Here is a 13860-nt window from a genome sequence, read left to right on the forward strand (position 1 = left end):
ATGGAATGCTACCATTCAACCATAAGAAAAAATGAAGCCCTGACATTTGCAACAACTTGGATAGAACCTGTGAGGGCATTACACTAACTGAAATAAACCACACAGAGCCAATCACTGCATGATCTCACTTCTAGGTGGCTCAGTGGTTGAGCATCTGCCTTCGGCTCAGGGCGTGATCCCGGGGTCCTGAGCTCACAGATACAGAGAACAGACTGGTCGTGGCCTGAGGATGGGGAAGAGGGTGGGATGGGATGGTGGCAAGAATGGGTGAGGAGGGTCAAAAGGTACAAACCTCCAGGTACACGGCCTGGAGAGGGGTGGCGCCTGGGTGGCTCAGTGGGTTAAGCATCTTGACTTCGGCTTAGGTCATGATCTCAAGGGTCCTGGGATGGAGCCCCGCGTCGGGCTCCTAGCTCAGCGGGGACTGCGCCTCTCCCTCTGCCCCTCCCCCTGCTTGTGCTCTAATAAATAAATCTTTCAAAAAATAAGTCCTGGGGATGCAACGTACAGCATGTGACTACAGTTAATAAATGCGTATTTGAAAGCTGCTAAGAGAATCTTAAAAATTCTCACAACACGAAAAAACCTGTAACTATGGCGATGGTGATGGGAACCAGGCTCATGCTGATCAGTTCACAATATATACAAATACCAAATCTTTATATCGTACACGCGAACCATCTGCTATATGTTAGTGATACGTACTGCCAAGAAATCCACCTAACTTCTAGGGATACCCACATACGCAAAAATCTGAACTGCTTTTTAGTGGAAACTAAATAGTCGGCTGCAGCTGAGCATCTTAATACTACTGGAAAGATGCGACTGTAAATGTACTACGGGACACAGTAAGGCGGTCGGCAGGGCGGGCCACCAGTCCGCGGGGCCGCTCCGGAAGGCGCTAAACTCGCGCGGCCCTTGGTGGGAAAACCCGCATGATCTCGCTGTGCAACGAGGAGCCGTTCGCACGAGGAACGAGGAAGGGCACGCCAGGACCTGCCATCTGAGATACACGTCGCTGGCATGAAGCAACCCAAGTTCAAACTCTCCGTGTTAGGTGATATAGAAGTAATAATTTTTAGTAAAACTTGAAGAACTCAAGTGAAAGCTGCTTGTTGGCTTGCTCCTGTTGAAGACACGATGCTAATGTGTCTCATCAGCGGGCCTGTGGGGGGCAGGAAGCTGGTAACAAAGAAATGATCCTGTGCCCACTGGCCTAACGTTGCTTCCGAGCACCTGCCAACGGGCTAGACCCGAGGAAAGAGGCTTTATGCTTTGTCGGGCTCTTGACCATCTGCACGTGTTCTCACGCACGAGCATCCTCTCCGCGAGTGGGCTGTCAAACACGGGGGGCTTGGGGGCCCCCGGGTGGCTCAGTGGTTGAGCACCTGCCTTTGAGTCAGGGCCTAGATCCCGGGGTCCTGGGGCCGAGTCCCACCTCAGGCTCCCCGCAGGGAGCCCGCTTCTCCCTCTGCCTGTGTCTCTGCCTCTCTCTGTCTCCCATAAATAAACAAAATCTTTAAAAAGAAACAAAAAGGGTGAGGGTTCCTCCTTTCTTTTGTTCTCATATGTGAACACACGCTGACGTCGGTGATAATTTATCTCAGTGTCTGGTTTCACTCACCTTAACCTTCTTCAAGTGGTTAACAGAGGAAGGGAGATGGAGGACGGGCTGAGGAGGCCCTCGGGGGCCCCTGAGGCAAAATGCAGAGACACACGAGGTCAGGCTGCCCGGGAAGCACGAGGCACGGTCTCGGTCAAGTCCTCCGGGGCCGCCCGCACCCAGGAAAGGACTCACAGACGCACCCCCCTGCGAACGGGCTTCTCGTTTGTCGCCAACATGGATAAGGGGTTGGTTTTGCATCTCCTGTGGCCGCAGGACGTGCGAGCATTGTTCCTTCCGCCCTCGGAAGCCGCTGGTAACCGGGACTAACCGACAACCTGTCTTAGACCGAAGATCGGGAACACGCGGAGTCCAGAGTCCAGGGTCCAGAACCGGGCCTGGGCGGGCCCCCTGCGGGCTGCGCCCCGCAGCTCCCGTCCCGGCAGAGGCAGGGCGGCGACCCCGCGCCCCGCAAGGGCGCCCCGCAAGGTCGTGGAGGGGAATCCACCCTTGCGGCCGCCTCCGGGCATGGGGGAGAGGCTCCCTCGCCGCCTCCCCCTCCGTGCTGCCGGCGGAGCCCCACTTCGGCTGGGCAGGTGAGCCGGGGGGACCCGGGTTCCGTCCCGCGCCGCCGTGGGCTCTTCTCCCACGGGGAGGAGGCGAGGCCCCAAAGCAAGGCGAGCGCCCGGGCCCGGCCCCGCAGGCTCCCCGGGCGGGCGGGCTCCCCTGGGCGGCACCAGGGAGGCAGCGCAGCTCCGGGCGGGGCCGAGGGGCCGAGGGGGCCGAGCGCTGGGCCGGCCGGCGGCTTCCCAGGCCCGGGCCTCTCCGCCCCCCGGACCAGCTCCCGCCCGTCTGCGCGAGCCCCGCGGCCCAGGAAGGCGCAGGAAGGCGCAGGAAGGCCCGCGGGGCCGTCCCCGGGCAGGAGGCCTCGGGCGCACCCGCACTGGTGTCGGGCCGTGTCCCCTCGTCCCTAAGCCTCCCACCTCGGAGTGCGGTGGCTGTTCAGGGAGGGGTCGCAGGGCGCACTTCTTCTCTTCCTATTCCGGGTTTTCCTGACACCTGCCTGCCCCAGAAGGCCGACATCCTCCGCTGGAATGTGCCAGCAAACGCATCTAGAGGAAAGGGCTGAGGCCTCACGCTGAGCTACACCCGGGAAACAACCCCCCTCGGTTCACGGGGTGAGGGTCGGGAACTAAGCGCCTGAACCCCAGAGCCCGAGGGGCTTTCGTTTTGCTCGTGAATTGTGCTGTGATTTCTGCAATCAGATATGACATTTATGCAGCTTATTCCCTTAAAAACAAACAAACCTTTTGAGTGTTTTTAAAGCAAATTCGTCTTCGGTGTAAAAACCTGGAGGCGCACGCAAACTGCTGTCGCACACGGCGGTAGCACACCTGGCGGACCGAGGGCCGAGCCGCGGGCCCGGGCTCAGCTCCCGCCGCTCCCGCCGCCGCGCAGGGCACGGGCTGGGCCGCGGCGCGCGCTTGTCCGCTGGGGCCTTGGTCCTCGGCGGCCTGTGGCTCCCACGGGACAACGGCGGGCGCCTCTTCACCCAGGGGCCGCGACGGCTTCCCGGCTCCTGGAGGAGACCGGGGCCGGTTCTCCACGCTCAGCCCTCTCCCGGAGGCCCAGTGTTCAGGACTCGGGAAGCCCATAGGTCTTCGGGAACTTCCCCTTACAAACGGGCCAGAGAGGGGGGACGTGGGGTCACAACTAGCCCGTGCTGCTGGCGGGGTGCCCGGACATTCGCCATCCACCATCCCGTTTGGTCCTCAACAATCCCGAGCCCGCTGCACCATTTTGCCCATTCTGGCACATTCCCCAGGAGGCGAGGCCCTCCCCCCACCGCCTGGGCACAGGGCGGGGCAGGGCGGGGCAGGGTGCGGCCTGCGGAAGGCACCGTGGGCACTGACTGTCCCGCCGCAGAGCTGCTTGCTGATTTCAAATGAAACACTGAATAGGATTAGGATCCGTGATGGGCTTTTTCCGTCTTCCAGTGGGTGAAATTTGTTCTGCCGTGGACCGATTTTAAAAATACGATTTACCGGGGATCCCTGGGTGGCTCAGCGGTTGGCGCCTGCCTTCGGCCCAGGGCGTGATCCTGGAGACCGGGGATCGAGTCCCACGTCGGGCTCCCTGCATGGAGCCTGCTTCTCCCTCTGCCCGTGTCTCTGCCTCTCTGTCTCTCTCATGAATGAATAATTAAAAATCTTAAAAAAAAATACAATTTACCCAAACACGTGTGTTGAGAGTACAGCAATGCTTCCGTTGTTCAAAGCATCTCTGAGTTACTATTTTTGTAGCATCAATACCTATTTCCAAGAAAACAAGCCCCACAAAATTCCAGCTGCACCCTCCTACTTTTGGTAGACTTCATCGGTTCTGTAGGTTGAAATGTTACGGGGATTAAAATCGAGGTGAGACAAGACAAAAGCTTATTTCAAATGTGTGAGAAGGACGACTTGCAAACCAACAGAGAAGCGTAATCATGGGGCAGCCCCGGAGGCTCAATGGTTCGGGGCCGCCTTCAGCCCAGGGCGTGATCCCGGAGACCTGGGATAGAGTCCTGCATCGGGCCCCCCACAAGGAGCCTGCTTTTCCCTCTGCCTGTGTCTCTGCCTCTCTCTCTCTCATGAATAAATAAAATCTTAAAAAAAAAAAAAAAAGGGTAATCCGCATACGTCATCTAAGCTGGTGCTTACCTACGAGCTCTATCTACTCCCCCCAACCTCCCCAAGGGTGGGTGGCTGGGCCTCCTCGGCCTTGTGAAAGCTGACCTGCTGAAGAGCCAGAGAGCTTACTGCACAGCAGCACCCACAGGGGAATCGTTTAGTACCGCCAGATGTTTACACAGAGGTTTCTGGGCTCCCAGAGCCACCTTCCCCCCATGCCGCACCACCCAACAGCCCCAGACTGGAAATACACCTCTGGATGAATGTCAACAGGCGTCAGCCAACAGTTTTCCCCAAAGAAACTAAGAGTGAATCTTACAGACATTAAAGGGCCACAGCTTCAACTTTACAAAGACCTCTTCGGGGCACCTGGGGGGCTCAGGGTGTGATCCCGGGGTCCTGGGATCGAGTCTCGCATTGGGCTCCCCGCAGGGAGCCTGCTTCTCCCTCTGTGTCGCGGCTCTTTCTGCCTCTCTCATGTATGAACAAATAACATCGTAAAAGGAAAAGACCTCTTCAATTAGCACGCACGGGCTCACAGGACTCCGCCCTAACCCCGACTGCGGGCCAGGGGGACGGCTAAGCTCGGAGCTCAGGGCCTTGCCTTGGGCCTGCCATTTCAGCAATTGTGTGGTTTTCTTTTTCATCTCAGATGTTCATTTCTATTCTAGAAATAAAACTATCACGGGGGGGGGGGGTACAGGAGAGACGGGGAAACAAGCATCCTCTTGACCTAACACCTGGTAGCTACTTTCCGGATCCCATCAAAGGTCCCCGCTTGCTGTGGAGGAAGGACGGGGCGGAGCAGCAGCAGCAGCGGGGAGGCCAGGCCCTGCGGCCCTGCCCACCTGCCCTCTCCTGCCTTGCTCCTGCCCCAGGGCTGCCCGGCAGCAGCGCCCCCCGCCCCTGCCCCGGCTCCTGCTAAGGCCTAGTCCGTGAACACCGGTGCAGCCAGCATCGGGCCCACGCCAGGATCTGAGGACCTGAGGACCTGAGGACCTGGACCTGGGGCGACCCGCCCTCTCCGCCGGGTCGGGGGGGGGGGGGGGGGGGGGGGGGGGGACGGCCGGGCCAGCGGGGAGCGCAGAGACCAGGAGCGCGGGACTCCCACATTCGACAGGATGTTCACAACTCTTCCCTGGCCCCAAACATCACGTAGGAGACAGGGTTTTTGAAAATGAAGAATGTTCACAGGCCACACTCTCCGACCTTTTGGTAGGCGAGAAGTGCACTTAAACACCTCGGCCAGGAAAGGGCCACCGTGACCCCAGCCCCACATCCCGGCCGCGGTGGTCACATCACCAAGCTCGCTCGCTCGCTCGCTCTCCCCTGGAATTTGATGGTGGAGAGAGAGTCCTGCCATTTCCAGGACAAGGGCCCCTGTCCTCCGGGCACTCCAGTCACAGTGAGGAGGAAATGAAGTTCCCTCGTAAGCCCAGGGCTCCTGTCAAAGGTCAAGAAGCAGCCTGAGAGCAGCAGGGGCTGTGCGACCACAGGGGACTTCAGTAAGGCAAACGGTGGTGGCCTCACAGGTGCTTCCTTTCTTTCGTTAGGAAATGTTTTATAAGAATAACCTAAAAGTTTCCTAAACCAGGTTCTATATGTGGTACAAATGTATGTAACGTATTATTTTCCCATGATGCTATAGTTAGAGTCAGTAAAAAGATTAATAAGCTCCCTTTTATCAACCATGAAATGGGGGGGTTGCAGGGGGGAATCTCTCAACCATTAACCCTGTGACCCAGGACACCAAACAAGGATGGCCATATTGGGCACAGTCCTGTTGAAAGGTTGTTGGGTTTTCCAACTTGCTATTTTGCTGTGACCCAGGTCTGCTACCTTAGGCACGTCACTCAAGCCCTCTATTGAGGCCACCGGACTTGAGGGGTCTCTGATGTCTTTCCAGCTTCAAAACTCTATCTTGGAAGACACTTTCTCAAGCCAATGATTAAAAGAAGCTTATGTTACACTATTTTTCTTTGTTGGCAAAAAAGAACCAGATGTTCCTTAAAAAATTGTTTTCTGTGCCATTATTATTGCTTTACTGGTAAGAAATCTGCAGAGTGACAGCTGCAGGAAGGTTCTACGTAAATGCCTTCCCTGCTGCGGTCACTTGAAAAAATATACTAACAATAGGACCAAAGAAGATGGGGCATAGCTTTTGCCTAAATTACCAACCTTTACTTTTGCAACCATTCGAGCATGTTACAATTTTAAATTATATATGTTTATTTTGATTCAAATTTTCACATATTAAAAGATTGCATTTTATTAGAATCAATTTACAGGCAGTCTGCAGCAATGATTTCTCATGAAAAAAAAAAAAAAAAGAGACAGTCAGACAATAATCATTCAGATTCTGGATGTGAATGAAGCCTCTCCCTGCGAACCAAGTACATGGGAGGTATTCCCACCAATCCAACAGCATGAGCTGAATAAAGACATGACATTTTAGGTCGTGCCCAAAATGTAGGGTAAGGCTTGAAGCTGCAGGTAGCAAATGTTCTCAGAAAGGCAAGACGCAGGTGCTGCTCCCTGCAGCACTTCACAGACAGGCCACATACGCGTCCAATGGCTCAGGACTCGCCCGTGTGGCCATGGTGAACACAGCATGCACTCGGAGGAAGCACTGTCCCCTTCACAAGTGAATCAATCCAGGCAATTCTTTACGAAAATGGTAAGGTTCAAAAGAAATGTTTGCTCCAAGGCACCAAGGGCGTAAAGCTTTTTAGAAAATACACAGAAACGCACAGACTAAAAAAGGGAATTAGTTCTCAATGGAGGAATCTGCTATGATAACGAGTGTAAATAATTACTTCAGACAGATTACAATCAAAATGCACATCGAACAGACTGTGCTGTGTGGGGGAACATCTGACCAAAGAACATTCCCACGGGCACTTGGGGATGCTGCTGGTATGCGCTTGCGGGGTTCCTCCCGGAGCCAGAGAAGCTGCGCCTCACTTGTATTTGTAATATCCTTCTCCAGACTTCTTGCCAAACTTGTTCTCCGCTACCAGCTTATTCAAGGACGGGATGGGCTGAAACAGGGGGTTCTTTGGATCCATTTCATACCACCCTATTGGAAGGAGGAAAAAGGGCTGAGGATGAGGTGCTGGGTTTATTTTTACCTCTCAGCATTCCCGGGGCAAGGCTGGGGGCACGGCTGGGGAGAGGGGTCCCTACTGTGATGTGCGCGAGCCAGCAGGCCACCGTGGCAAAGGCAGAGGCAGGCCGGCCTGGCACGGCCGGGGCACCCCGAAGCAGCTGAGCCGGGGCTCAGCGCCCCTCCCCGGCCTGCTTGCTCAGCCCGTCTCCGCCTGGAAACTGCTGATACCCGCAGTCCAAGGACAAAACAGAACCAGTTCATCTGCTGGCTGGACCACTACTAGCCCCGTGAAGCAACTTTTAGAACACACGTTAAAAATCTGAATTTGCGACCACTGGCATTTTGCATCCTCATAAAATACAAAAGTTCATGCTTCAGTAAGAAGCCGCCTTGCTCCTCGCAGATCAAGCGTCCTCTGTGAAACACGGCAGCAGGAGCTACGCTCAACCTCAACAGTGCCATTTTCACACCTACCTGTACTGTCTCAGAGCCACTAGAGTAACCTAGACACACTGTTCTCTTTAAAGGGATGTAGAAGACCTCTGCTCAAGTGGAGGTCACACAAAAGGACAGAATGCCAGTGTGGTTGTGATCCTGTGGAACCATTATGGTGAAACCAGGGACGGGGTACACGGGACCTGGCTGTGCTGTATTTGAAACTTCCTGTGAGTCTCTAATTCAAAATGAAACAACTTAAAAATAAGACCCTGTGAGGAGACACCAGGCAATCACGTTTTTCCTTTTTCTTGCCATCTTTTAACCTGAATCTTTAAGCTGGTAGGCAGAACTTTGGAAAGTCTACTGAGTCCCCTGGTGATTTGTTTTAAATAGGCATTATAATTCACAGTTGAGACTACCTCAATTCCATTAAAGACAGACAAGAGAGAATTCCAATTCCTACCGTCCATGATGAACTTTGTAGTATCCAGCCCCACGTAATCGAGAAGCTCAAATGGGCCCAAGGGGTACCCAGCTCCCAGCTTCATAGCGGTGTCAATGTCCTCCTTGGATGCGTCACCTACGGACAAGAGGGCAGCATGGAACCATCACCATCCTTCCTACAGTTGTCCTTGTCATACTGTTAGTCCTAGAATTCACAGAATTTTACAAATTTGCACATTCAAAAACCATCCAAAGTTAGGGCTTCTGGCTATGATAAGATTTCATCTCAGAGGTACATGCCAAAGAGATCACAAGATTTTCAAAGCTATTCCACCACCAGGCTATTCTGTGAGGTGAATTCTAGAGTACTGCTACTGTGTTCATGGGGAGAGAAGACCCTGATGGTCTAGAAACATTAGTTATTTTTAATGGATTGGGATTTTCCAACTCTAAAATAATTTACAACATCCCTTAAAGCTAGAGCATATTTTTTTAATTGACAAATGGACTTCTTTAACGTAGGAAAGAACTAAGCTTTATATGTTTATATGTATTATATGCATATTTTTCTTTTCTTTCAGAGATTTGAGAGCAAGCAAGGGGAAGCACAAAGGGAGAGGGAGAGCATCTCAAGCAGACTCCTGCTGACCACAGAGCCCAACATGGGGCTGGATCTCATGACCCTGAGATCATGACTTAAGCCAAAATCAAGGGTCAGATGCTGAACCTACTGAGTCACTCAAGCACCCCATGCATATTTTTCTTTTCCAGCTTTCTTGGTTTTACAAGTAATGAGTATTCCTCTGAAGTCACACTCATATCAACCCTTTAGTCAAAATAAAAGTTAAAAAGAAGCCCAAATCTGCTTTAGAATTGCCACTCAAGTTTGAAAGTGTGTTTAGCAGATTCAGACAAGAGCCAATGTGCTTCTTCCCTAGAATTTTACCCTCAACTATTATGTTCTGGGGCCACAAGAAGTCTTTTAGAGAACCTGTTCCTTTTCTCCAAAATCAGGAATAGGAATGGTCTATAACAAGTGATCCGCAAGAATTTTGCTCCAAAGCATAAAGAAATGGTCAATTACACCAAAGCTAAATAAAAGGAGAAAAACTTCAAAGAGAACTTCATACCTAAACATATTTCAGATTCTTAGGCATGAGGAATAGTCTTAAACATCTATAAAGATTTTATATATATTTTGATTTATTTTAGAGAGAGCAAGAGTATAGTGGGAGAGGAAGAGAAAATCCCAACAGATGCTGTGGTGAGCGTGAAGGCCGACACAGGGCTCCATCTCATGACCCTGAAATCATGACCTGAGATCACAATGTGAACCAAAACCAAGAGTCGGACTCTTAACCAAATGCACCACCCAGGCACCCCAAGACTATATTTTTAAAAAGCATATGAAGTACATTTGAAGGTGATTAAAATACCAACAGATTATTTCTTATGAGTGACATTATTAATGCTTCACTAATTAGTCAACCAGAGGATGCTGAGAATCACGATTTGAGTTTCAGGCCATAAGAAAGCAAAAAGAGCAAAAATCATCATATACATCAGCTGCAAGTGACATCCTTCATTCATTCAACTTTAATTTATATCTGTTCCATAGCAGGCACCACAGACTTAGGATAAGACAGAGAAAAACAAGACAAGCACTCCAGTACTTGTGATAAGAGTGGGAAGGACTCAGATGTACACCAGTGCAGAAGATTCATGAAGATTCACAAGCCTCTGTGTGAGCAAAGGTGGAGAGATTTACTAACAGTGCCAACGTTTCACCAAAACTACCCACTAAGGCCCAGGCCCTGAAGGCTGAAGAGAATCCCAAGGGATGAATAGGCAAGAAAAGCATTCCAAGCAGAGGGAACAGCATGAGCAAAGGAGAAATGAGCAGGAACACAGCGACTGGCAAGTGGGTTCTGCTCAGAGGATTTCATCTGACCCTGAGGCTTCTATGCAGTTGGAGCCAGAATGCTAAATGGCCAGCCAGCACACCCCACTACCGGCCCAGCACCTGCTGCTCCCTGTGCCTGGTGTCCTCCCTCCTCCAACATTTGACATTTGCTTCCCACAGGCCTCTCTGCTCGGGTGTCACCTCATCAGAGCACCCTGCCCCCTCCCTGCATAGAAACTAGCAACTGTAAGAACTCCAGGATAGGACCCCCGCCATCCTCTTCATTTTATCTTTCTCCTGGCTTACTGGTCGCAACCAAACACATTACCGACTGGTTCATTTACTGTGGACTGTCTGCCTCCTTTCATTAGAATACAGGATCCCAGGGAGATTTCTTACCTAAAGCCATTTAACTAAATCTATATTCAAGGACAAGTAATGAACCCTAAAGTCAATTCCGTAATTCCAGATTCGGTGACTCACTTGAAGACTATTTGATTTCAAAAAATAATATGAAGATAAAACAGATCAACAACAACAAAAAATCTAAGCAGTGTTACAAAGTCAGCAACCCTAAAAATTCTGAGTACTACAGAGCAAGAGAGGCAAAAGGAGGGAGAAATAAAACACACAGACTGGTATGCCAAGCGGGAGTAAAGATGGTATGTGTTTTAGACCAATAATTTCTAGACTTGTTTAGAGTCCAGCACTTCGCCGAGAATACACCATGCGTCCCAAAGAAAACATGCACCAGAACTTTACATCATCCTCAGGAGGTTCATGGGGGCTCCCTCCTCTCTTCAGTTAAGAGCCCCTAACTCTAGACAACAATGAAAAGCTTCCTCATGAACCCCCAGAACTTCTGCAAGGTGGGTGGGGACCTGGGGCCTGCCCTGACGTGTTTCTTAGGCTGGCTCATTGGCACCACCTGCCAGCCATTTTTGGTATTAACAAGAAGCCTGGGCGGCAGCTACAAGGATCACAACCACCACAGGGCCACCATTCCTCTCAACAGCCACCTATGTGCCTGTCCTATACAAGCACTTTGGGATGCAGGAAGAGGAGATACTTTCCAGGTACTGCAAAACAGTATAGCAGCAAAGAAAAAAAAAGCCACGTCATGCCACAGGGAGGAGAGTGGCCATCACCCTGAGGAAAAGCCAAAGTGTAACACAGATTATGTCCAGCTTGGGACACTGAGGACACTTGGTGGGACCTTGTAGTAAAGTGCGGGTAAGGTACGTGGCGACAGCAGGGGCAACTGGCAGTAAGAGCAGCTTCCCCAGTAAGCGAACTGTATTTGGATTAGTCTACAACCGAAACACCCAAGAGGTCTTGAGCAGAGGAATGACAGGAGGTCACACAGTGACTGGGGGACAGGCAATGACACTCCCAGAGCCTGCAACCAGCCTCGCCCTCTCCGAAGAGCTAACCATCTGGCCCCACCAGCGTGGGGAGTGGGACCTGTTGGGAGTGGGCATCTGACAGGGGGCAAGTGGCTACTGGGTGCCAGCCTGCTCAACGATCTGGAGAGAGCCCTCAAAGGGACAAGGGTGACCAACTGCACCAGCCAGGCCTCAGTTTAACAGCAAACAAATGCAAGCCACACTGAATGAGGACAGAAGGCAGGTCCAAGGAGGAAGAAGCCATGAGGCTGAAAGCATCAGAGAGCAGTGGCGAGGGGGAGATGAAGCGCCACCAGATGCCCCGTGGCTCTGGTGAACAGCACTGGTGCGGGCCCCAGCATTCTAAGAGCTGCTCAGTTGCCTGGGGGGTGTGAGTGGTGATGACAGAGGTGACTCTGCTCTGATGCCAACACATTCTCCTGATGGGCCTCCCCCACTCAGAGCAGCACTTCGCTAAGCAATACATATAGCACACACCTCCCAGGCTGACAGTGTTATGTGCCCCCGGAATTCACGTTAAAACCCTACCCCCAACATGTAGTAACAGGGGTAGGCCTTTGGGAGGTGATGGGGGTTAGATGAGATCATGCGGGTGGAGCCCCATGAGGTAACGAGAGCCCTTCAAAAAGTCAGGAGAGCTTGTTCCCTCTCTGCTCCCCGTCCCGTGAAAATATGACGAGAAGTCAGTGGTGTGCATCCCAGCAGAGGCCCTCACCAGAATCCCACCATCTGGCACCCTGGCCTTGGACTTGCAGCCTTCGGAACTGTAAAAAATAACTGTTGTTTATATGCCACCCAGTCTATGGTACTTGAGTTACAGAAGCCCACACTGACCAAGATGGTGTTGTACGGAGAAGTTCTCCCCGCAGAAGTCTGGGAAAGGCTGGGGGAAAAAACCAAAGTCACAGAGTATCTTCATTGCACGACTCTGCTGCTGGACCCCAAGACTCCCCAAGCTGTGTGGGGGTAGGGACAGTACATAGTGTCTCCCCACCATCCTGGACAACATGACAAATGAACAAACAGACATGGCAGGCAAGAGAGGAAGAATCCAGAAGAGCTTCGAGTTTCAAAGCAGAACTGATGCAGTTCAGCCAGCTGCTCAGAGCAGGCACATGGAGACCTGCGGGTGAGTGTACATCGAAGCACCCCCTCAGTGGGCCAGACTGGGGGCCGCAGTGGTGTGGCAAAGGGACACGGTAAGAAGCCCAAGGTATGACATATGGAGTCCAGACCATGGTGTGTCTGCAGGGCAACAGCACCCACACCCTGGACACCCCAGCTGCTCCCATAGCAGATGCTCCAGCTCCCAGGCCCTGAGAAGCCATGGGGCAAGAGGCAGAGGGGTGAGCAGTGGTGTGCTGTCCAGGGCAGCACCAAGGGCGGTCTAAGAACATGGTCCCCTGGGAGGCAGGGCACATGATGGAGGGTCAAAGGGACCACTGCCAGTGGGAGGGGAGGAAAAGACAAGAAAGTGCCTTTCAACTCACAATCAGATACAAGGTACATCTGAGAATATATCAAAGTGACAGTATGTTTCAGTGAGAAAAAAAAACATTAAGAGGTGGATTACCCACATGCTACATTCTGAAACATTACATTAAAAAGAAAAAAAAAACCCTGCCGTTCAAAGTAGGGTAAAATGCTTCACGCATTCTTTGAGGTGTAATTAGGCATATTTGTTGATAGATAAACACAGAAGTGCTGGTTTGATCTTGGAACACAAGTGTGGCAAATGCTTCCATAAAACAGAAAAGTTTTAATATTTAAAGCAGATTTTGAGGAAGCAAATGTGCTTTCATCTCTCTGGAAGAACTGGTGTAAATATTTTGTTTCAAAAATGACATTCTCAGGAGCCAAGCATTTGTGAATGAAGTAATTGAAAACAATTACACTTGCTTTTTATCCAGTCCTATTAAAGCCTATTTGCCTTTGAAGCAGACATGATAGTTACCTTTCCAGAAATGTGGTAGGGAAGGTAGGCAGGAGGATGCATGCCATTTTATAACCTTGGACCACATCCCAAGTTTTATATTTCTACAACAGGGGAAATCATTCTTTGTAAAATCAACAAGTATCAAAAAAAGCATTTGAGATCATTCTTAAGGTTAAAAAAAAAAATGCATCGGCATCATTTAGTAAGGATGGGGAAATCACTGTCACCATCAGCCTTGTCACTCACTTCCCATCACCTGTCACAGCAAAATTTTAGAACTTTAAGGAAATTTAAAGGTCCCTCAGTCTAGTGACTTACATTATTTTAAACAAGAAACTTTTTAATCAAA

At 51.3% G+C, this 13860-nt stretch overlaps 1 protein-coding gene across 1 annotated transcript in view; it reads right to left on the reverse strand.

Annotated features, from left to right (window-relative positions):
• Positions 1-6518: 6518 nt before the first annotated feature.
• Positions 6519-13860, reverse strand: part of HADH (hydroxyacyl-CoA dehydrogenase) — a 45841-nt gene continuing 38499 nt past the window's right edge. The window contains exons 7-8 of the mRNA XM_038581946.1: positions 8286-8402; positions 6519-7354 (exon numbers count right to left, since the gene is read on the reverse strand). Of these exons, the coding sequence (XP_038437874.1) occupies positions 7236-7354; positions 8286-8402 (236 nt within the window). The 3' untranslated portion in view covers positions 6519-7235. The remainder of the gene's footprint in view (positions 7355-8285; positions 8403-13860) is intronic.

This window comes from Canis lupus, chromosome 32, assembly GCF_011100685.1.
Source record: "Canis lupus familiaris isolate Mischka breed German Shepherd chromosome 32, alternate assembly UU_Cfam_GSD_1.0, whole genome shotgun sequence".
Taxonomy (NCBI): Eukaryota; Metazoa; Chordata; class Mammalia; order Carnivora; family Canidae; genus Canis; species Canis lupus.